Source organism: Scyliorhinus torazame, chromosome 1, assembly GCF_047496885.1.
Source record: "Scyliorhinus torazame isolate Kashiwa2021f chromosome 1, sScyTor2.1, whole genome shotgun sequence".
Lineage (NCBI taxonomy): Eukaryota > Metazoa > Chordata > Chondrichthyes > Carcharhiniformes > Scyliorhinidae > Scyliorhinus > Scyliorhinus torazame.
In genome coordinates, this window is record NC_092707.1 from 296,811,735 (window position 1) to 296,837,388 (window position 25,654).

Below are 25,654 nucleotides of genomic sequence, written 5' to 3' on the forward strand. Positions count from 1 at the left end.
GAGAGGGGGCGGCGTGGAAAAGACTGGAGGTGGTGTCATGTGTGGGTACTAGCCTGGAGGCACTGGTGACAGCACCGTTGCCGTTACCGCCGACACGGTATACCACGAGCCCGGTGGTGGCGGCGACACGGAGGATCTGGGGTAGTGGAGACGGCACAGGGGGGAGGTGGGGCCTCGGTTTGGTCCCCGATACGGAACAACCATAGGTTTGCACCGGGCAGGATGGATGGCGGATTTCTAAGTTGGCATCGGGCGGGAATTAAAAGGATGGGGGACCTATTCATTGACGGGACATTTGCCAGTCTGAGGGTGCTGGAGGAGAGATTTGGGTTACCCCCAGGAAATGCTTTCAGGTATATGCAGGTCAGGGCGTTTGTGAGGAGGCAGGTAGGGGAATTCCCGCTGCTGCCTGCCCGGAGGATACAGGACAGGGTGATTTCGGGTGTGTGGGTCGGAGAGGGTAAGGTCTCGGCGATTTACCAGGAGCTGCAGGAGGCGGAGGAAGCCTCAGTGGAGGAGCTGAAGGGCAAGTGGGAGGAGGAGCTGGATGAGGACTTGTGGGCTGCCGCCCTAGGCAGGGTTAATTCCTCCTCATCTTGTGCCAGGCTCAGCCTGATCCAGTTTAAAGTGGTGCACAGGACGTATATGACAGGGGCGAGGATGTGTAAGTTTTTTGGGGTGGAGGACAGGTGTGTGAGGTGTTTGGGGAGCTCAGCAAATCACGCCCATATGTTCTGGGTGTGTCCGGCGCTTAAAGAGTTTTGGAGGGGCTTCGCAAGGTCTATGTCCAGAGTCTTGGACACTCGGGTAAAACCAAGCTGGGGAATAGCAATATTTGGGGTGTCAGACGAGCCGGGAGTGCAGGAGCCGAAAGAGGCTGGAGTTCTGGCTTTTGCTTCTTTGGTAGCCCGGAGAAGAATCTTACTAATGTGGAGGGAAGCCCCACAAGTGTGGAAGCTTGGATCAATGACATGGCGGGGTTTCTCAGGTTGAAGAGGATAAAGTTTGCCTTGAGAGGGTCTGTGCAGGGGTTCTCCAGGCGGTGGCATCCGTTCCTAGACTTTCTCGCGGAACGTTAGGTGGAGGTCAATGGCAGCAGCAACCCGGGGGGGGGTTTCTTGTTTTGGTTTATGTAAGGGCCGTTTGCCCCATTTTTGTTCTTAGTCTGTTAGATAGTTTAATGGTTAGAGGATTAAGTTGCTTTGTGTGTTGGCGTAATGCCCTTTTTATTTCTCTTTTGTATATTTTCTTTCCTTTCTGGAGTGTTTTGTAAAAATTTATTGGAAAAACTTTGAATAAACATATTTTTAAAAAAACAAGGCCTCCTGCTTGGACAGGTAACCAATGCCACGTGTGGAAGAACTATACGCGAAGTTGGCGGGGGGGCAACTCATTTATGAACCATGAGCCATGCATTCTTCCAGCTGGAGTTAGGCACAGAGGATTGTATGAGTACACATGGCTCCCATTCGGGGTGTTGTCCCCATGCGCAATTTTCCAGTGGGTAATGGAAGGCATTCTTCAAGGGCTCCCTGGGGCGGCTGACTACCTGGACAATGTACTCATACAGGATCCACCAAGAACGAACACCTGGACAATCTAGAAGAGGTCCTTCGTCAATTTTCAGAAATAGGTGTCTGCCTGAAGAGGGTAAGTGCGACTTCCAGGTGAAAGACATTATATATTTAGAATCCAAGTTGACAAAGACTGGTTGCACCCGATCAAGGAGAAAGTCTGAGCCATCAAATGTGCCCCAAGAACCATGAACATGACAGAGTTAAGATAGTTCCTACGGAAATTTAATTTCAAATCTGGCTACCATAACTGGCGCCTCTGCACGCACTTCTAAAGCACCAAAAATGGGCATGGAAGATACCACAAGTAGAAGCATTTGCCAGAGTGAAGTGCCAGACTACTGATACATTATGACCCATCAAAACCACTTATTCAGATGTGTGATGCCTCCCCATATGGTATTGGGACAGTGTTGTCCCATTGATAGGACGATGGGACAGAGCGCCCGGTAGTCTATGCATTGCGAACCCTGCCTGCGCAGAGCGCTGAATAAAGTACAAAGTTAAGTGGAGCCAAGGAACAGGTCTTCGGCCCTCCAAGCCTGTGCCGACCATGATGCCCTAACTAAAAAACAAACTTCTGCCCTTACACGGTCCGTATCCCTCTATTTCCTCCCTATTCATGTCCCATCCAGATGCCTCTTAAATGTTGTTAATGTGCCCGCTTCCACCACATCCTCTGGCAGCGTGTTCCAGGCACCCACCACTCTCTGCATGAAAAGCTTACCCCCCGCACATCTCCCCTAAACGTTCCCCCTCTCACCTTGAACCTGTGACCCCTTGTAATTGACACTTGCACCCTTGGAAAAAGCCTCTGACTATCCACCCTGCCTATATCTCTCATAACGTTGTAGACCTCTATCAGTTCTCTCCCTCTCTCCAAAGCTTCCACGTCCTTCTGATAATGCGGTGACCAGAACTGCAAGCAATACTCCAAACGTGGCCTAACCAAGGTTTTATATACCTGCAACATGCTGCTGCTATGCACAAATTGAAAAGGAAGGACTGGCCGTGATTTTTGCAAACAAAAGGTTTCATCAATACGTCTACAGAAGTAATTTTTCGATAATCACAGACTACAAGCCCTTGTTCGGCCTTTCAAAGAGAATAAAATGATACCGCCAATAGCTACTGCCAGGATCCAGCGATGGGCATTGCTATTGGCAGCATATGAGTATACTTTTGAGTACTGTCCAGGCGCACAGGTTGCGCATGCGGATGCCCTCAGCTTACTCCCGCTGCCTGCACTCAGTAGCCAGTCGCAGACGAAGTTGCGTTGGCAATAAATTTCATGGACACATTACCTGTTATTCCTCACAAATCCAGACATGGACTCAAAAGGACTCCACATTGGCAAATCTGCACCACGTTGTCACAAAGGAAGCTCCCAGAAGAGTTACTAGTTTTCGCAACAAAACAGCAGGAGCTCAGCATAGTGGTCGGCATCCTCCTGTGGGGAGCCCATGTGTTCCTCCCAAGGCCAGGCCAGAAAACCATTCTGCAGAATTTACTCAGTGGACATTAGGAGCTACATGTGGTGGCCAGGGCTCGATGGCACAGCAGTGTGTGGCTTGCTAAGAGCATCGAAGTTCCCGCTGTCAGCCTCCCTTCACCCTCCGGGGCGCCCTTCGGTGCGTTTGCACACTAACCTCTCTGGCCTTTGCTGGGATCAATGTTTCTGCTACTCATTGACGCCCACTCAAAGTGGATGGATGTATACCGAATGCCTTCCACCACTTCACGAGTCGTCATAGAGAACCTATGCCAATCTTTCAGCACCCACGATATTCCAGATATCCTTGTCACTGATAACGGTACCTGTGGTGAATGTATTATACCAATAATCCACCACTGTATCAGTACCATGCTTTGCCTTTGTATTTGCATCTATGCAATGCTGTTGCCCTTGTGGGCTCCACCTATGGGCCATTGTATAGCATCATCCATAGGGGAACATGTGGGACACAGATGGGATCCGCCCATGGCTCTTCCCCTTTGGGGGGGGGGGGGGGGGGTGCGGGTATAAAGAGCAGTTGACCTGGAGGCGGTGCACAGTATTGTATCAGTCGCAGGCAGGCACTGTTCTAAGTTGATTAAAACCACGGTTTACTTTTACTCTTGTCTCGAGTGAATTGACGGTCGCATCAATTTAATCAACCTAAACGCAACTATGGAATCGGCCCTCAAACCTGACCGATTGGAACTCGATCCGCAGGCCGCGGAGACGAAATAAATTTTTTTCACTGGCTTCGATGCTTCAAGGTTTATCTCGCAGCCGCCTCCACGCCTTCCGTCACTGACGAACGGAAGTTGAGCCTCCTCCACGCACGGGTAAGCCATCGAATCTCTGTTCAACTCGACGAGGCCTCCTCCTATCAGATGCCCTCGCAATGCCCGAACACCTCTATGTACGGCCCGCGAACGAGGTCTACGCGCGACACATCCTCACCACTCGCCGCCAGCGTCTCGGCGAGTCGCTAGATGACTATCTATGCGACCTCAAAGCCCTTGCACGCAACTGCAATTACCAGGCCGTTACGGCCACTCAGCATATGGAACTCGCCATCCGAGACGTCTACGTGGCGGGAATCCAGTCTAATTACGTGAGACAGCGCCTACTCGAAAAGGGGGCCCTGGACCTGGATGAGATGGTAAATTTAGCCTTCTCTCTGGAAGTGGCGTTCCAGAGCGTTACCGCGTTCCCGGCTGACCCGCAACCCCCTCGTGGACCCCTAACCACAGACTACCCCAGGCCTGTGCCGCGCGGCCGCCCGCCCATCATGGGGGGGCTACCCTGCTATTTCTGCAGCCAGTCCGAACACCCCCGACTGCACTGCCCGGCCCGCAACGCGAACTGCAGCAGCTGCGGGAGAAAAGGACATTTCGCCAAAGTCTGCCTGGCCAGGTCTAAGAACTCTAACTCACAGGTCCGATCCTCAGACTCACAGGCCTGCAGACCCCGCAGCGTGGCAGCGTGTCTGCCGACTCCACCCCCCTCATCAGCCTCCTGCTATCAGTGGGAGCAGCCATCTTCCAGTCCTCACAGCACGTGCGACTCACGGGGGCCGTCATCTTGGCCATCCTCCCCCACGCGGCCGGCCACGTGCGATCCATGGGGGCCGCCAACTTGGATGCCATCTTCCTCGCCGCCTGCCATGCTCGACCAACAGGGGCTCCATCTTGACCGCCATCTGCTACGTCGCTCGACGCGTGCGATCAACATGGGCAGCCATCGCGGAGCCGCCCCAGCACCTCCGACCACGCCATCTACCCGCAACTCAGCGCAGTCACCGTGGACCAGTCATGACCCAAGCACCTCCGGAGCTCCATGATGACCATCCGGGTTAACGGGTACGAGACGCCTTGCCTCTTCGACTCCAGGAGCACAGAGAGCTTCATTCACCCGGACATGGTAAGACGCTGCTCGCTCCCAATTTTTCCGGCGCACCAAACCACCTCCCTCGCCTCTGGGTCGCACTCGGTGCAAATCCAAGGATGCACTACCACAACCCTAGCAATACAGGGCGCCGAGAATGCAAACTTTAAATTATATGTGCTCCCAGACCTCTGCGCTCCTCTCCTATCGGGACTCAATTTCCAATGCAACCTCAGGAGCCTAACCCTGAAGTTTGGGGGGCCGCTGCCCCCACTCACCAAATGCAGCCTCGTGACCCTAAAAATCGACCCTCCCTCACTCTTCGCAAACATCACCAGTGACTGCAAACCAGTCGCCACTAGAAGCAAGCGGTATAGCATACATGACAGGACTTTTATTATGTCCGAGGTCCAGCGTCTCTTGCGGGAGGAAGTCATCGAGGCCAGCAATAGTCCCTGGAGAGCTCAGGTGGTGGTCACCAAGACCGGGGAAAAGTTCCGGATGGTTGTTGATTACAGCCAAACCATAAACCAGTACACGCAATGCGATGCGTACCCCCTTCCCCGGATTGTAGACATGGTAAACCAGATCGCACACTATCGGGTGTTCTCCACGGTAGATCAGAAGTCTGCATACCACCAGCTCCCAATCCGCCCAGAGGATCGCCATTACACGGCGTTTGAGGCAGACGGCCGCCTTTTCCACTTCCTCCGGGTCTCCTTTGGAGTCACAAGCAGGGTTTTGGTGTTCCAAAGAACAATGGACCGAATGGTGGACCAATACGGGCTGCGGGCCACATTTCCGTACTTGGACAATGTCACCATCTGCGGCCATGATCAGCAGGAACACGACGCCAATCTCCACCGATTTCTCCAAACCGCCCAAAAGCTCAACCTCACCTACAACAAGGAGAAATGCGTTTTCCGCACGACCAGACTACCCATCCTCAGCTACGTCGTGGAGAACGGGGTCCTAGGGCAAGACCCTGACCATATGCGCCCCCTCATGCAACTCCCTCTCCCTCACTGTCCCAAGGCCCTGAAGAGGTGCCTCGGGTTCTTTTCGTATTATGCCAAATGGGTCCCCAACTATGCGGACAAAGCCCGCCCACTAATCAAGGCCACCATCTTTCCACTGACGACTGAGGCCCGCCAGGCCTTCAGCGGCATCAAGGCGGACATCGGCAAAGCCGCGATGCGCGCAGTGGACGAGTCCGTCCCCTTCCAGGTGGAGAGTGACGCATCAGAGGTTGCTCTCGCCGCTATCCTCAATCAAGCAGACAAACCGGTGGTGTTTTTTTCACGCACCCTCACCGCCTCTGAAATTCGACAATCCTCGGTCGAAAAAGAAGCCCAAGCCATCGTGGAAGCCGTGCGGCACTGGAGGCACTACCTCGCTGGTAGGAGGTTTACCCTCGTCACTGACCAACGATCAGTAGCCTTCATGTTCGATAATACGCTGCCGGGCAAGATCAAGAATGATAAGATCTTGAGGTGGAGGATCGAACTCTCCACCTATAACTACGATATAGTATATCGCCCTGGGAAGCTCAACGAGCCCCCAGATGCCCTGTCCCGCGGCACATGCGCCAGCGTGCAAGATGACCGACTACGGTCTATCCACGATGACCTCTGCCACCCGGGGATCACCCGGCTTATCCACTATATCAAGGACCACAACCTGCCCTACTCCACCGAGGAGGTCAGGGCCATGACCAGGGACTGCCAGATCTGTGCGGAGTGCAAACCTCACTTCTATCGACCTGATAAGGCCCTCCTGGTAAAGGCATCCCGGCCCTTTAAGCGCCTCTGTATCGGTTTCAAAGGGCCCCTCCCCTCCAATAACCGCAATATATATTTCCTCAATATTATTGATGAGTTTTCCCTCGTCCCCTTTGTAATTCCTTGCCCCGATATGACCACGTCCACCGTCATTAAAGCCCTACATAGTGTCTTCACCCTGTTTGGATTCCCCAATTATGTCCACAGTGATAAGGGCTCGTCGTTCATGAGCGACGAACTGTGTCAGTACCTGCTCAGCAAGGGCATTGCCTCGAGCAGGACTACCAGTTATAACCTCAGGGGAAACGGGCAGGTGGAGAGGGAGAACGCGACGGTCTGGAATACCGTACTACTGACGCTGCAGTCCAGGAATCTCCCAGTTTCTCACTGGCAGGAGGTCCTCCCCGATGCGCTCCACGCTATTAGGTCCCTACCTTGCACGGCCACAAACGAGACCCCTCATGACAGCCTATTTGTTTTCCCTAGGGGATCCACCTCAGGGGCCTCGCTTCCGTCCTGGCTGAAGACACCGGGCCAGTCCTACTCAGAAAACACGTCAGCAGCCATAAGGCCGATCCTCTGGTAGAGAGGGTCCAGCTCCTACACTCAAACCCTCAGTAAGCTTATATCGAACACCCCGATGACCGACAAGATACGGTCTCCCTCCAGGACCTGGCGCCTGCCGGTTCCACCAGTACCACCACCACCGCCCCTCCACTATATCCCGCCCAACCTACCATGATCAGCGCCCCCGCCCCTTTATGGCTCCCACCCGCCATTCCCCCTTCACCGGTCCACAGGAATGAAGCTCCAGAAGAGACGCTCCCGGAGTCCATGTCTGTACCCACACCGGCGCCCCCACTACCGATGCCAGCACGGTGAGCTCGACACCCGGGCCAGCACCGACGCTAGAGCTTCGGCGATCACAGCGCACGATCCGTGCGCCGGACCAGCTGAACTTATGAACCCGCCACGCCCGCCGGACTTCATTTTTTTAACAGAGGGTGAATGTGGTGAATGTATTATACCAATAATCCACCATTGTATCAGTACAATACTTTGCCTTTATATTTGCATCTATGCTATGCTGTTGCCCTTGTGGGCTCCACCTATGGGCCATTGTATGGCATCATCCATAGGGGAACATGTTGGGACACGTATGGGCTCCGTCCATGGCTCCTCCCTTTGGGGGGGGGTATAAAGAGCAGTCGACCTGTAGGCGGCGCACAGTATTGTATCAGTCGCAGGCAGGCACTGTTCTAAGTTGATTAAAGCCACGGTTTACTTTTACTCTTGTCTCGAGTGAATTGATGGTCGCATCAGTACCCACTTCACAAGTGAAGAGTTTCAGGGGTTTATTTCATAGAATTTACATAGAATTTACAGTGCAGAAGGAGGCCATTCGGCCCATCAAGTCTGCACCAGCTCTTGGAAAGTGCACCCTACCCAAGGTCAACACCTCCACCTTTATCCCCATAACCCAGTAACCCCACCCAACACTAAGGGCAATTTTGGACACTAAGGGCAACTTATCATGGCCAATCCACCTAACCTGCACATCTTTGGACTGTGGGAGGAAACCGGAGCACCCGGAGGAAACCCACGCACACACGGGGAGGATGTGCAGACTCCGCACAGACAGTGACCCAGGCCGGAATCGAACCTGGGACCCTGGAGCTGTGAAGCAATGGTGCTATCCACAATGCTACCGTGCTGCCCAATGCGAACCAATGGGGTGAAGCACATTCAAACTACCCCATATCAACCTTCTTCGAAAGTTCTGGCTGAGCGGGCAGTGCAAAGCTTTCAGCGGGGCATGAAGAAACAAACTACGAGATCAGTTGAAACAAAACTTCTTAATTCTATTATTGAACCACGCTACATTTTACAACTACGGTTACGCTGGCAGAGCTACTGATGGGCCAATGCCTCCAGACCTGATTGAGTTTGACATTTTCCAACCTTGGTGGGAAGGGGGAAAAGAAGCAAGACGTCAAGAAGCGGCATCATGATCACTGGAAGCAGGTCAGAGGATTCAAACCAGGGAACGCAGTCTACGTATGAAAATTTGGGGATGCTGCCCGATGGATTCCGGGGACCATAGTGGAGAAAACTGGGCTAATTTCTGAAGTGGTCAAGACCAGAGAATGGATCATATGTAAGCATGTAGACCACCTCAAGGGCAGGGAGCCAATTCCAGAGATAACCCCACCAGATGAATCGGACCCTCTCTGCCAACTATCTGATAGCCAAGGAGCACAACTCTACGGGGACCTATGCCCAGGTTTGCAGAGGAGGCTCAGCATAAGATATAGATACAAAATCCTCAATACTTCCAGAGGACCTCCACCAGGACCCCTCCAATGTTCGGCGCAAAAATAATGCTCTCCAGCATGTTACACACCTCTTGGTCCAGCCCCACAGCTGTCAGAAACACAACCACGTGCAAAGCGGTGAAGGAGGCTCCTCTACATCTAACAACAGAAGTTCGTGGGGGGAGGATGTAATAACCCTCACGAGACCCACTTGGACGACCCAATTGATCTTCTCGTGTGACCCGTGGAATATGAGCTCCCCACCCCCGCTTATTGACGGAGGCTCAACAGCTGGGGCTCCTGGAAATCACCTCATAAAAGCAGGTGGATGGGCAGTATTTACTCATGACCACATCCAAAACAAACCAGTGCTTTCTGCTGAGAAAAAGGGGAAGTGAAAGTACTGAACTCCTAGATGTTTATAAACATTGTGGTTAATTTCACAGCAGCCTAATTGAGATCCATTCAAGCGTGAAGGGAATTGAAATTAAACAATCTAGACCTCGGGTTGCCTGGAAGCTGTCAATTACAGGCCACAGATCTACAGGTCTATCACCTCGCTACTGCTAATCCGCTATTTCCTGAGCTGTCTTCACGGCCTCTGCTAACGTTAGCTTTTGTTGTTCTACTACAAGGACAATGACCTGCGTCAACAAATTAGCTATTGAGCCAAGACCCAAGGCAGCCGCATTCCATCCTGGAACATGGTACGTCTTAGGTTCAGGCTCCTTAAGTGTCTGTCCTTTTCTCTTAAACATTGCTACCAAAACCTGCCGACTGCACCAAATATGTTATGGATTACTCCAAGGGTTGTTTATGATTCGGACACAATGTAATAAAGAAAACAATGACAGAAGTTCATCTACTCTACTTATTAACAAAGAATAATACAAATAACATAATATGAAAAGAAGATAAAACAAGAAGATAACACAAGAATCTCACACCAATCTGCTCGTCGGGTACCCCGGGGTCGACGGTGGCTGTGAGATTCGGCTCCTGGCACCCATCGCGACTCAGGTCCAAGGTAAAGTCCAACGAACGAGCAAAAATGCCTGATATTTATACAGTGAAGTAAATAAGTCTAATAGATAAGATAAGCAGTCGGGAAAGTCAGCAAGATACATGTGAATGCCTGAGTCTCGACATCTGGGGCGGGATTCACCGACCCCCCGCCGGGTCGGAGAATCGCCGGGAGCTGGCGTGAATCCCACCCCTGCCGGTTGCCGAATTCTCCGGCACCGGATATTTGGCGGGGGTGGGAATCGCGCCGCGCCGGTTGGGGGGCCGCCCCTGGCGATTCTCCGGCCCGCGATGGGCCGAAGTCCCGCTGCTGGAATGCCTGTCCCGCCGGCAAGAATCAAGCCACCTCTCTTACTGGCGGGACAGGGTGGCGCGGGCGGGCTCCAGGGTCCTGGGGGGGGGGCGCGGGGCGATCTGGCCCCGGGGGGTGCCCCCACGGTGGCCTGGCCCGCGATTGGGGCCCACCGATCCGCGGCCGGGCCTGTGCCGTGGGGGCACTCTTTTCCTTCCGCCTTCGCCATGGTCTCCACTATGGCGGAGGCAGAAGAGACCCCCTCCACTGTGCATGCGCGGGGATGCTGTGAGCGGCCGCTGATGCTCCCGCGTATGCGCCGCACGGCAAAGTCATTTCTGCGTCAGCTGGCAGGGCACCAAAGGCCTTTCCCGCCAGCTGGAGGGGCGGAAATCAGTCCTAGCCCCTCAAGGTGAGAGCTCGGCCCCTCAAGATGCGGAGAATTCCGTATCTTTGGGGCGGCGCGATGCCGGACTGATTCGCGCCATTTTTGGCGCCGGTCGGCAGACATCGCGCTGATTGCGGAGAATCCCGCCCCTGGTGCCTCATATTCCAGTAAACATCCTGGCTCTGGAAGTACCCTCACAGTGAGCAGAATTAATCCATCCCTTACAATAAAGCCTTGCAGATCAAAGGATCTGAGGGGGTTTAAAGCCTTGTGATGTGGTTTTGGCTTTCTATTAAATTACAGCTGTTGGTTTTTAGACATCTGTCTGAAGCAGCAGGAGTAAGGCACAGGTGACTGCTTTTTCACTTTTCTGCCTGGACTGCTCTTTAGCTTCCAGGCAGGGGTGACTGATGGCGGATGGAAGGGGAGGTGTGGAGGTGGGGAGGGGGGGGGGTGCTCTCTGCTATGTGGGGATTCCCTTGTATGGGGGGTTCTCTGCTGTAAGTGGTTCCCTGTTGTAGGGGTTCTCTGGGCAGGGGGTTCCCTGATATGGGGGTTTCCCTATTATGGAGAAGTCTCTGGTGTGGTTCCTCTGATGGGTGTCTCTGATGGGAGTCTCTGATGGGAGTTTTTGGTGGGGGGGGGTCTGATGGGGGTCTCTTTTTGGCTCGCTGATGGAGGAGTCTGGTGGAGGTCTCTGGTGGGAGGATGTGATGGAGGTCTCTGATGAGGGTCTCTGGTGGGGGGTCTGGTGCGCGTCTGGAGGGGTGGGGTGGGCAGGATTTGCATTGTGGGTGGAGGGGTCTCTCCAATGGACTTTGGTGGCACTTACCTTAAATACTTGCCCATTTGGCCCACCGCAAGATCCACTGCATCAGGGCAATGCTGGCAAAATACTTATACCAATCCACGCCCTCATGAGCCAGAGAATCGCGGAGCGTGGAGAATCCGGTGTCCTGCCCATTAATTTTTTTTTTTTATAAATGTTTTATTGAAAATTTTTTCCCAAACAACAATTTTTCCCCTCTTACAAAGCAAACGCAACAATAACAATACAGAAATTTTAAACAATACACAAGTAACAAAACCCCTTTATCTTTGACCTAAACTAACCCCCCCCCCCCTCCCCCTGGGTTGCTGCTGCTGGTCATCTGTCTTCCCTCTAACGTTCCCCTAGGTAGTCGAGAAATGGCTGCCACCGCCTGGTGAACCCTTGAGCCGATCCTCTCAGGGCAAACTTTATCTGCTCCAGTTTAATGAACCCCGCCATATCATTTACCCAGGCCTCCAGTCCGGGGGGTTTCGCCTCCTTCCACATGAGTAGGATCCTGCGCCGGGCTACTAGGGACGCAAAGGCCACAACGTCGGCCTCTTTCGCCTCCTGCACTCCCGGCTCTTCCGCAACTCCAAATAGAGCTAACCCCCAGCCTGGTTTGACCCGGGCCTTCACCACCCGCGAAATCACTCCCGTCACTCCCTTCCAATACCCTTCCAGTGCCGGGCATGCCCAAAACATATGTGCGTGGTTTGCCGGGCTCCCGTCACACCTCCCACATTTGTCCTCCACTCCAAAGAACCTGCTCAATCTTGCTCCCGTTATGTGTGCTCTATGTAGCACCTTAAATTGAATCAGGCTAAGCCTGGCGCATGAGGAAGAGGAATTTACCCTGCTTAGGGCATCAGCCCACATACCCTCCTCTATCTCCTCCCCTAGTTCTTCTTCCCACTTTCCTTTAAGTTCACCCACCGACTCCTCCCCCTCTTCCCTCATCTCTCGGTAAATCTCTGACACCTTGCCCTCTCCGACCCACACCCCTGAAAGCACCCTGTCCTGTATCCCCTGTGTCGGGAGCAACGGAAATTCCCTCACCTGTTGTCTAGTAAATGCCCTCACCTGCATATATCTCAAGAAATTTCCCCGGGGCAACTTATACTTTTCCTCCAATGCTCCCAAGCTCGCAAAAGTCCCATCTATAAATAAATCTCCCACCCTCCTAATTCCCAACTGGAACCAGCTCTGAAATCCTCCATCCATTCTTCCTGGGGCGAACCTATGGTTGTTCCTGATTGGGGACCCCACCAGGGCTCCCCGCACCCCTCTCTGTCGCCTCCACTGTCCCCAGATATTCAATGTTGCCGCCACCACCGGGTTCGTGGTAAACTTTTTAGGTGAGATCGGTAGCGGCGCCGTCACCAGCGCCTCTAAACTCGTCCCTTTACAGGACTTTCTCTCCAGTCTTTCCCACGCCGCTCCCTCACCCTCCATCATCCATTTACGTATCATTGCCACATTGGCGGCCCAATAGTAATCGCCCAAGTTCGGTAGTGCCAATCCTCCTCTGTCCCTACTACGCTGAAGGAACCCCCTCCTTACTCTCGGAACTTTCCCTGCCCACACGAAGCTCGTGATGCTCCTGTCTATTTTATTAAAAAAGGTCTTAGTGATTAGTATAGGGAGACATTGAAATACAAATAAGAACCTCGGGAGGACCATCATCTTAATTGCTTGCACCCTGCCCGCCAGCGATAGAGGCTGCATGTCCCACCTCTTGAAGTCCTCCTCCATTTGTTCTACCAACTGTGTCAGATTAAGTCTGTGCAAGGTTCCCCAGCTCCTAGCGATCTGAATCCCCAGGTATCGGAAATTTCTTTCCACTTTCCTTAGAGGCAAGCCTTCTATCTCTCTACTCTGGTCCCCTGGATGTATCACAAATAATTCACTCTTCCCCATGTTTAGCCTATACCCCGAGAAATCCCCGAACCCCCTCAAAATTCGCATAACCTCTATCATTCCCCCCGCTGGGTCCGACACGTATAACAATAGGTCATCCGCATATAACGAGACTCAGTGTTCTTCTCCCCCTCTAATCACCCCTCTCCATTTCCTGGAGTCTCTCAACGCCATGGCCAGAGGTTCAATTGCCAACGCGAACAACAATGGAGACAGCGGGCATCCCTGTCTTGTTCCCCTATATAGTCGGAAATACTCCGATCTATGTCGACCTGTAACTACGCTTGCCGTTGGAGCCCCATAAAGAAGTCTAACCCAGCTAATAAACCCGTTCCCAAACCCAAACCTCCTTAACACTTCCCATAAATACTCCCACTCCACCCTATCAAATGCCTTCTCTGCGTCCATTGCCGCCACTATCTCTGCCTCCCCCTCCACTGGGGGCATCATTATCACCCCTAATAGTCGTCGCACGTTAACATTCAGTTGTCTCCCTTTTACGAACCCTGTCTGGTCTTCGTGCACCACCCCCGGGACACAGTCCTCTATCCTCGATGCCAGTACCTTTGCCAACAATTTGGCGTCCACGTTCAACAATGAAATGGGTCTATAGGACCCGTACTGCAACGGATCTTTATCCCTCTTCAAAATTAACGATATCGTCGCCTCCGACATCGTCGGGGGTAGAGTCCCCCCTTTCCTGGCCTCATTGAACGTCCTCACCATCAACGGGGCCAACAAGTCCACATATTTTCTGTAATACTCCACCGGGAACCCGTCTGGTCCTGGGGCCTTCCCTGCTTGCATGCTTCCCAGTCCCTTAATAACCTCGTCCACCCCAATCGGTGCCCCCAGGCCTACCACCCCCCGCTCCTCCACTTTCGGGAACCTCAATTGGTCCAGGAACTGCCGCATCCCCTCCTCTCCCTCTGGGGATTGAGACCTATACAGTTCCTCATAGAAGGTCTTGAACACCTCATTTATCTTTCCTGCCCTTCGCACCGTGTCTCCCCTTTCGTCTCTAATTCCTCCTATCTCCCTCGCTGCTGCCCTCTTTCGCAATTGATGAGCCAACAGGCGACTCGCCTTTTCCCCATATTCATACCTCCTCCCCTGTGCCTTCCTCCACAGTACCTCCGCCTTTCTGGTGGTCAGAAGGTCAAATTCCGTCTGGAGTCGTCTCCTCTCCCTGTACAATTCCTCCTCCGGGGTCTCTGCAAATTCCCTATCCACCCTTAAAATCTCCCCCAGTAATCTTTCCCTTTCCTTGGCCTCTGTTTTCCTTTTGTGGGCCCCAATGGAGATCAGCTCTCCTCTGACCACCGCTTTTAGTGCTTCCCATACCACTCCCACAGGGACCTCGCCGTCGTCATTGACCTCCAGATATCTCTCAATACACCCCCGCACTCTTGCACACACTCCCTCATCCGCCATCAGTCCCACATCTAATCGCCAGAGTGTTCTCTGCTCCCTTTCCTCTCCTAATTCCAGGTCCACCCAATGTGGGGCATGATCCGAAACCGCTATGGCTGAGTACTCAGCTTCTTCCACCCTAGAGATCAACGACCTTCCCAAAACAAAAAAATCTATCCGGGAGTACACTTTATGGACATGGGAGAAGAAGGAAAACTCCCTAGCCCTAGGTCTAAGAAATCGCCATGGATCCACTCCCCCCATTTGGTCCATAAACCCCTTAAGTACCTTGGCCGCTGCCGGCCTTCTTCCGGTCCTTGAGCTGGATCTATCTAGCCCCGGGTCCAGCACCGTATTAAAGTCCCCTCCTAAAATCAAGTTTCCTACCTCCAGGTCCGGTATACGCCCCAGCATCCGTCTCATAAATCCCGCATCGTCCCAGTTTGGGGCATACACGTTAACCAACACGACCTCCATTCCCTCCAGCCTGCCACTCACCATTACATATCTACCTCCGCTATCTGCTACGATGTTCTTTGCTTCAAATGCGACCTGTTTCCCCACCAAAATGGCCACCCCTCTATTCTTTGCGTCCAGTCCTGAGTGGAACACCTGTCCCACCCATCCTTTCCTTAGCCTAACTTAGTCCGCCACCTTTAGGTGCGTCTCTTGGAGCATAACCACGTCTGCCCTTAGTCCTTTCAAATGCGCGAGCACTCTGGCCCTTTTTATCGGTCCGTTCAGGCCTCTCACGTTCCACGTGATCAGCCTCACTAGGGGGCTACCTGCCCCCCTCCCGTGTCGACTAGCCATTACCTTCTCTAGGCCAGTCCCATATCCCGCCTCCGCGCTCCCGCTCGCTCCCCCAGCGTCGCACACCATCCCCGCCCACCCACTCTTTAGCCATTTCCTTTTGGATTTCCGCAGCAGCAACCCAGTTGTTCCCCCCCTCCCCCTCCCTCCCCCCTCCCCGCTAGATCTCTTTCTAGCATGATTGCTCCCCCCATATTACTTCCGTAAGTCAGCTGACTTCAACTGACCCCGGCTACTCCTGCTCACTCCTCGACCCCCCCCATGTGGGGAACTCCCATCCGCCTTGCGCCTGTCTTCCCGCCTTATTCTTTATGGTGCGGGAACATCCCTTTACCTGACCCGCCTCTTATGGCGCAGCTCCCTTTCCCCTCCCCCTCCCCTTCCCCATTCTCCAACTATGTCCCATCTTTCCCCCCTCACCGGCGCCCACATTTCCCCAATGTCTCCCCCCTTCCCTGTTTACTTCTCAATTAACTTCCACCGTAACATTAACAATAACATTTCCTGCAGCATCAGTCCCTCAGTTCCGATCCAATTTCTCTTCTTTGATGAAGGTCCATGCTTCCTCCGCCGTCTCGAAATAATGGTGTCTCTCCTGATACGTGACCCATAGTCTTGCCGGCTGCAGCATCCCGAACTTCACCTTCCTTTTATGCAACACCTCTTTGGCTCGGTTGAAGCTCGCCCTCCTTCTCGCCACCTCCGCACTCCAATCCTGGTATACCCGTACCACTGCATTCTCCCATCTGCTATTCCGCACCTTTTTAGCCCATCTCAGGACCTCTTCTCTATCCTTAAGGCGGTAAAAGCGCACGATTATCGCCCTGGGTGGTTCTCCCGCTTTTGGTCTTCTCGCCGGAATCCGATTTGCCCACTCCACCTCCAAGGGGCCCGTAGGGGCCTCAGCATCCATCAGTGAGCTCAGCATCGTACTTGCGTACGCTCCACAGTCCACTCCTTCCACACCCTCAGGGAGACCCAGTATCCGAAGGTTCTTCCTTCGCGCTCCATTTTCTAGGGCTTCGATCCTTTCAGTACACTTTTTATGAAGTGCCTCGTGCGTCTGTGTCTTAACCGCCAGGCCCAGGATCTCGTCCTCAATATCTGTCACCTTCTGCTCCACCACACGGAGCTCTGTCTCCTGGGTCTTTAATGTCTCCTTGAGCCCCTCAATTGCCTGTAGCAACGGGGTCAGCACCTCCCTCTTCAGCAGCTCCACGCACCGTCTCACAATTTCATGCTCAGGCCCCCATGTCGCCTGCGCTTTCTCCGCCGCCATCTTGTACTTCTCTCTTTCTGACCCTTTGGTCGACGATTCCTCGCGCTGCAGCCGCCGCCGCCGGTTTTTTCCTCCTTCGTTTGGGGGGGACTCCCTTCTCACACGCCCCACACCGGGTTGCGTCGTCGAAAGATTCCCCGTTGGGGCTCTTAAAAGAGCCCGAAGGTCCGTCGGAGCTGGAGCCGCCGAAGCGTGCGGCTAGCTAGGCATCACCGCAACCGGAAGTCCCTTCAGTGGCCTTGATGAGGTCTTTTCACAGTTGTTCCCTCTGCTGCTAGAATTCACTTTTGATACAGGCCCTCAGGTCAGCTTGCAGCTTTAAGCTTGCCCTTCCCCCGCCTGCATGCTGGAAGAGGCCCTGTTTATCCTGCAGTTGCAGCCAAATCTTTTACTGTTTCTGCGTGTGTCTGGCAACCAAGAGACATACCCTTCCTGGGGGACACTGTCGGGGGAATATTGCAGCCTTCTTCCCACACCGGGAAATGTCAAACAAATGCCGTGGGGGCCCTGTAAAAGAGCCCAAAAGTCCGTTCCAAGCAGGAGCTGCCGAATATGCGACCTAGCTCTGCATAGCCGCACCCGGAAGTGTCCTGCCCATTAATAGGATGCAATAGGTCATTTTGACCCATTTGTATTCTCCCCCTGGTGCGGGGTGCATCTCTCGATGCTGCCGCCAATGGGGAAGCGGAACATTAGAAATGTGCGCTGATCCCGTTTTTTTCCCTGATGCTGAATTCTCCACCAAATCAGGAACTCCACTACTGGCAGCAGATAGTGGAGAATCCAGCCCTAAATCTGAAGTCAAGCATCTTGCTCAGATCAAACAAACAACGCAGCGAGATACAGGAAGTAGCAATGAAAGAATAAGTTGAAAGCGCCAAGGACATGCCTGTTGCTTTAAGAAAATATTGAGCATATAAAGGTAAAGTAATTGCCCAAGATGGCATTGTATACAAAGAGACTAGGGCCATTATCCCTGCAGAGATGAGAAAACATTGCTGAAGTGCATCTATGCAAGCTGTGAAGGAATTGAGTCAAGTTCGAGGAATCCAAGAGAAGTGCTCTACTGGCCGACATGAGCAATGAGATTAAGGGCCACTTCAGCAGTGCAATGCTTGTAATGAACAGCAAGCTAGGCATGCTAAAGAGCTCTTCATAACTGAAGACATCCTAGACAGACCGTGGCTGAAGCTTGGAGTAGACCTCTTCCCTCTCACTGGAGCTGATTATCTTGACATTTCATGAAAGATTGAGAAATTCAGCATTGAAGGAAAAATCAGTAAAAACTGGGAAATAAGAATACTGGTCCAAACTGCTTTTCCTACTATCCTCAGTTAAATGGAAAGGCTGATGCAGCAGTGAAAATTTCCAATGGGTTTATCAAAAAATTGACTAGACCCAGTGCAGGACAATGAAAAAATGGAGAAACATACCAAATGAAAGCTTGTGTTAAAACCCCAGCGGAGGTCACGGGATAGGAACCATCGGGTTCCCTGAGCCCTCCGGGGAATATTAACAGGGCGGGGTTTCTCCTTAACAGGAATAGCCCCTGCAATATAAAACCCCCGACTGGGTGCAGTTTGGGGAAGGAGACCCTCTGGGGAGTGGTGGCGTTTGACTGTAACTAGTGCTTTGTGCTTTCCTAAATTACTGTTTATGCGTGGCTGCTTACCTCGGATCTAACAGCTTGGAACGTAGTCCAACCCAGCAACACATTTTACGATGTAGCTAGACTATTCTTTCAACGACTATGCAAAGCTACTGAAGGCAGAAGTAGTAACAGGAGTGAGTGGCTAGATCAATGTGAAATGACAGAAAGCAAAATTTCACTTTGATAAAACTGCCAAATTGAAACCAGAGTTGAAAGTTGGAGAGTTGGTCGAAGTGCAGACATTCAATGCCCTCAGTAAAAGTCAGCTGCGTAGAAAAGTTGTCACCTCAATCATACAAAGTGAAAACGAAAAACAATCTACGGTTGTAATCGCAGACAGCTACATGCAATTGGAGAAACTGCACCCTGAAAACAGTCAGCTGATGTTTCAGATGTAATTGTGTCAACTGAGCAACAGTAGCACAGTGGTTAGCACTGTTGCTTCATAGCTCCAGGGTCCCAGGTTCGATTCCCGTCTTGGATCACTGTCTGTGCGGAATCTGCATGTTCTCCACGTGTCTGCGTGGGTTTCCTCCGGGTGCACCGGTTGCCTCCCACAGTCCAAAGATGTACAGGTTAGCTGGATTGGCCATGCTACATTGCCCTTAGTGTCTAAAAAAAATGGTTAGGTAGGGTTATTGGGTTACAGGGATAGGGTGGAGGTATGGGCTTAAGTAGGGTGCTCTTTCCAAGGGCCGGTACACACTCAATGGGCCGAATGACTTCCTTCTGCACTGTAAATTCTATAGAAATCAATTCTACAGCTGAACAACTACTAGTCCCAGAGGTCAACCCTTCCCCAACAAATGCAACAAATCAGCAACAACATTCACTTGGCGAACTATGTTCCCCAGAGAAGCAATGTCACCTCAGGAACCATCAGATTGCAGATGAACAGACACCCACAACTCACATGCCAACCATAAAAAGATTGGAATGTTTTAAAGATTATTTGTGCAATATGTGTGTAAGATTAGACAAAATTGGAACACACTGGAAAGAACAAACAACTTTTTGTTCATTGTGATTGTGGTGATATGCATCACTGTAAATACACAAGGGGTTAATGTAAATACACGTAGACTAGATAGACACTAGAGGGAGCACCAGAGACATGACACATAGACATTCAACCAATAGGTCAGTAAGATAGGACACGACCAATGGGCATTCACGATACACACAGAGGTGACACTACCACAGGAGGGCATTACACCAACCCATATAAAAGGACACAGCACACATAATCTTCCTCTTTCCAGTGGAGACACTCAGTGAGTACAGACACAGGGTTGATTGAACATCACACCCACCACGTGGATTGTAGCAGACTGGTTTGTCAGTCTGAGTAGCTCTAGAAGGATTAACAGTAGAGTCGAATCCAAGTAGGAGAATTATTAACAGTAATAAATGTGTTAAAGCTATCTCCAAGTCTGAACCTTCCTTTGTCAGAGTGCACATCAAGGAAGCAGCATATGCTACGTCAGAAGCATAACAAAACAGTGATAATTTTCTTTATGGAATGTTGTACGTGGAACAACCAGCAATTTTCTATATAAAGGGATATTTAAATAAATACCTTCGTTCATTATGGCTTGCCATATTCATGTGACGTCTGAAGCATTGAATGACAAATAAAGGGTTTTGAGAAGTAGCCATTTTACCCACCTCATAGGACAGGTGAGTCAGAAAGGCGTGGGGAACCTGGAGGTCAGCATTTCCTTGTAGGGAGTTGTTGAGTTGTGGAGTTTTAACTCAATTCCAATCAGTTGGTCTTCCATTTGGGTAGGAATCCATTCCGTGGAATGAAAAAAGAAAGTGTTGGAAAACCTCTGCAGGTCTGGCAGCATCTGTGGAGAGAGAAACAGAGTTGACGTTTTGAGTCCAACTGACTCCTCTTCATAACTGAAGAGAGGCTGGTTGGTGGAGCCTCTCCGATAGTGATGGGCAACCTAGGTTAGTGAGTGGGCTGCATAAGTGATCCTCCTTCATCTCAGTGAGTGGCAAGATTTAAGTCAGGCCTGTTCACTAACCATGACCCCATGAATAAGCTTAAATACATTTAGCAGATGCCAGATATTTCATAACGAGTTATAGAAAATTCTTAATAATTTATAAATCAATAGAGCTATCATCAACTTGAGGTGGTAAAGGGCAGCACGGTGGCGCAGTGGGTTAGCCCTGCAGTTTCACGGCGCCGAGGTCCCAGGTTCGATCCCGGCTCTGGGTCACTGTTCGTGTGGAGTTTGCACATTCTCCACGTGTTCGCGTGGGTTTCGCCCCCACACCCCAAAGATGTGCAGGCTAGGTGGATTGGCCTTGATAAATTGCCCCTTAATTGGAAAAAATGAATTGGGTTCTCTAAATTAAATTTTAAAAATCTTGAGGTGGTAAAAACAAAATAAATATTTACACTTTGGACTCAGAGAGAGCGCACAGCTCTCACAGTCAATGTTGTGTGCAATCAGAATGCACCTCACTTCACTTGCCCTTTCTTTACATGTGTATCACTTCAGTCATACCAGTCGGAAAAATCGTGGACAGAAATCAGCAGAATGTGGCAACCCTACCCGAGGGCAACAGTGAACAAAATGTCTTGTAGGCCACACTCAGAACCCAGATGGGCCTCAAGTGGCCCCGGGCCGCAGGTTGCCACCATTGCTCTAGGACCAAGTAGATCCGTTCTGCCAGAATGTAATGCAAAATGTTTCTGCTGCAGCCATTTAGAGCTGATAATTAATGTCGTAGAGCACTCTGACACTGTTTGATATATGGTTCAGGCTCAACCTGGGATGCCCAAGAAGCTGTCGAGTCTCATTCCAGCAGGTAGCAAATTATTTCTAGATATTTAAACATTTTTTTTTGATAGTGTCTTTGTGCCAATCTTGCCATCAACATTCCCATTGGTGTCAGAAGCCAATCATTTTAAGGATGCAAAGTCATTTCAGTACTTGGAAATGTAAATTGAATAGATTTATTTCAGAAGATAACATTTTGAGATACAGTATGTGATACATTTATCACATGATAAATGAAGGTAACTTTGTACCCATGGCTCCCAAAGTTCTCCATCACCAGGACTTTCCTTGCCTCATCTATGGGTCTGATGTAAACTAGTTGATTGAAGTTGATTGTGATGATTAGTCAACATTATCAGGATGATTGCAGAATAATTTGATTGATTGTATTCTTTTTTTCATCTGGCAGTTCCAATATTCCCATGAAAGCATAATGAATGGGGCCATTGGTTCTATACTTCTTGAGTGAAGAATGTTCGTACATTTCGACACCTGCCCTGCCATTCACTCAATAAATCCTCAAGGACCAATGCAACAATTTCCAAACACAGCTTGTTCTCTTCTTCTATTTGGTCTTTAATTTTTTTTGTTATTATCCATTCTGTTTCTTTTCTCTCCCGAGTACACTCTCTCTTCTTTTTGTGTTTCAGACTTGGACTCATTTAACACGTTTCTTCTCTATTGCTCACACTGTTCAAATCTCTATCCATTTTTTTTATTGGTTATGGAAATGGATAATGGGAACAATGCTCAAGAGACCCCAGACATGACATTGAAATCACTGTGACATTATCACACTAACATTCCAGCAATTTGTGACACAAATATAGTGTGATGTCATGGTTGAGCTAAAAAGTTAATTATCATTACCTGCCACCAAATCTGTCTTTGCAGCAACTTCTGGCCTAATATCTCTATTGGTAATCGCACAGTGTGGCTGCTTTAAAATTCATTATACCCCATTTCATTCAAATTGTAAAGATTAAGATAGCTCAACAAAGACCTTTCCACTGAGTGTCTTTAAGACAGAGAAAGATAGGTTCTTGATTAATAAGGGTATCAGGGGTTATGGGGAGAAGGCAGGAGAATGGGGATGCAAAAAATATCAGTCATGATTGAATGGCGGAGCAGACTCGATGGGCCGAGTGGCCTAATTCTGTTCCTATGTCTTATGGTCTTATGGACCTCTGAATCAGCCAAAAGTGAGACATTCTCTCGTGTGTGTTATAACCTGCCTACTTACCATTGGCTGGGGACTAATGACAATCCCACAATCCTGTGGGAGTATGAGCTTCCCCAATGAGGGGGGCGGAGAAACCATTAGTAAACTCCAAGTATAAATAAAGCTGGCCAGTTTGGAAACAGCAGGAAGGTGTGCAGCAAGGGAAGTTGCTACTGCTGCTATTTTATATATATATATATGTTATTGTAAATAAATGTTATTACTTTGTATCCTTAAAACTCGTGCTGGATTCTTCGTGGCCCTCACAAAAGTGTGATTAAAAAAAAGCTTTTTATTGAGTATGTTTGAGAAATTCTTATGTGCTTCCTTCACAGACCTGGAAATGGATTTTGGGCCCTATTGTTCTGTACATTTGTGAAAGATTGATTCGGTTTTGCAGATCTCTACAAAAAGTTGTGATTACAAAGGTAAAAACTGCTTTGTAACATCTTACCTTTTTTTCAGAAATAGTTGTTTACATTCCTATTCTCATTTGTTTTGCACTCAGAAATCATCTCAACTGACAGGTTAGTATTCCTCCTGATTTGTGGTTAACCACTTTTTAAACATTGACTCAACAGCCAGACTAAGAAGTGATAAACCTCACTGCAACTGATGCTGACATATGGGGTGTCAGGTAGCTCCATGACTGATGTGTGAGACTTCTGCTGGATTCTCTTATCTCCCAACATACTGTAGCTAAAAAAGTTACAAAAAAAGTCATTGATATTGACACGTTTGGTTAATTGGCTTTCGCTTTATCCTGATGAATAAACCAGAGCTATAGTATGGTTAGCACAGTAAATAAAATCGTTTTATATCGATGATATAGACGGTAAAGCATACTCCATAGTGAAAGTCACTATCAAGACTGAAGAGTAGAAATGAAGATGTAGTAAATCATTACATAGTGATTAGCTGATACTAAGCTTGGGTTTTAAAGACTTATTATCAATGAACTAATACCAGGGGTGTGCAGGTTGTCTTTGAGGAAAGGTTGGACAGCTAGGCTTATATCCGCTGGAGTTTAGAAGAGTAAGAGGCGATTGATTGAAACATATCTGATCCTGAGGGGTCTTAATAGGGTAGATGTGGAGAGTGTGTTTCCTCTTGTGTGAGAATCAAGTGCTAGGGGCCATTGTTTAAAAATAAGGGGTCACCTATTTTGGACAAGACAAGATTTTTTTCTCTCTCAGAGGATCATGAGTCTTTGGAACTCTCTTCCTCAAAAGGCGATAGTCCTTGAATATTTTTAAGGCAGAGGTAGATAGATTCTTGATGAGCAAAGGATGGAAGGTTATCGGGGTAAGCAGGAATGTGGAGTTGAAGCTGAAATCAGATCAGCCATGATCTTATTGAATGGCGGAGTAGGTTGAAAAAACCGAGTGGCCTTTTCCTGCTCTTAATTCGTTCGTTCAGATGTTCCTATGTTATAAATTTATAGCCACATGAAATGTGATCATGTATTGTCACACTTATCCTAAACTGAGATTCAGCAGTAACATCTCTAAAAGCTGATGACCCCTTTGACTTTGCTTTAAATATAAGAAATATACACAATATCTTTCATGATGATTCATGTTAAGGACATAACTTCTCTTACTCATTTTTTGATGGGCAGGTGATAGTACATCCCTCCAGGGTTCTTGAGCTTCAGATGAAAAAGCATGGCTTTAAAATGAAATCCGGTCAGTATATCTTGCTGCATTGTCCTTCAATATCTCGCTTTGAATGGCATCCATTCACATTGACCTCTGCCTCTGAAGAAGACCACTTCAGTATCCACATGAGAGCACTGGGAGACTGGACAAGTGCTCTGTTTGAGGCCTGTGGAGCTAATTTAAGAGGATTTCGGGAAGCCTGGAAGATGCCAAGGTTTACTATTTGAGATTTCTGTAAACATAGTTTTATGAAATTAATTGGTAAATAATGAAAGCACAAGTACTTTAGTTGTTTCTCTTAAGTTAGCATATTTTGGATATACAGCAAATAGAATATTTAAATATGCAAACGTGAGAGGTGAACAAAAACTTATCCTAACTGACAGAACTCCTTTTTCTCCTTCTGTTGCTGAACATACTGCATTGTCGAAGGTATCCTGGCCAATTCACAATGCTTCCAAATTTCCAGTGATGCATTTTAAATTTTATCACTAGAAAATTAGCTATGTCATGAATTAAATGGCTTATTTCTGTGACCAATACTCCAATTTGTGGACCAGTCCATGTTTCTTGTTAATCCCTGAACATTAAACCATATAAAACACGCCTCAGCTTCCCTGCTGTATGGTGTAGCACCACAGCTTGTCATGAAGTGTCTGATTTGAATACTGATCTGTGCTGAGGATTGTAAGACTTCTTAAAGGCTTGTAAGACTTCTTACTGATCTGTGCTGAGTTAGCTGTGACAACAGCTGTTATTGCAATTGGTCTCAATGTCCCTGGACAAGAGAGAATTCCTCCTCCAAACTGCTTAGTGGTAATCTTTACTGAGAAATGCCTGTGAATTGATGTTAGCTGTGTGAAGATTTAGGATGAACTGTGATGCTCTTCTTGGAGAAATTGCTTGCTGACACTCTGGACTGGATTCTCCGCACTCCGATGCCAAAATCGCGGCCGACAGCGGGGCAGAGAATATATTTCCCCGCATCGAATTGGGACTGGTGCCGGTTCCCGATTCTCCGGGTCCCGAAAAGCGGTGTACGCGAGTACGCTGCGCCGCATATGACTTACCTGCGGCCATTGCTGGAGATCCGACCTGCCATTCTCCGCCTCCGACTGGCCGAAGTCCCGACGGCATGGATCTATCATGGTCCTGCCTGTCGGGATACTAGCGTGGCAGCTGCGGACTCAGCCCGTGGCCGCCCTGGTCGGGGCCGGGACGATCAGAGGGCAGGGGGGGCCTTATACACGGCCTGGCAATTTTTGGGTGCATCGCTGACCTGAGCCACTATGTTTAGGGTCCAGCTCCGTGGTCTGACTCCACCATGGAGCACGGCG

At 49.9% G+C, this 25,654-nt stretch overlaps 1 protein-coding gene across 1 annotated transcript in view; it reads left to right on the forward strand.

Moving 5' to 3' along the window:
* LOC140422708 (NADPH oxidase 3-like) overlaps positions 1–25,654 on the forward strand; it is a 112,090-nt gene that overhangs the window by 40,149 nt on the left and 46,287 nt on the right. The window contains exons 8-9 of the mRNA XM_072507671.1: positions 22,992–23,084; positions 24,278–24,531. Coding sequence (XP_072363772.1) covers positions 22,992–23,084; positions 24,278–24,531 — 347 coding nt within the window. The remainder of the gene's footprint in view (positions 1–22,991; positions 23,085–24,277; positions 24,532–25,654) is intronic.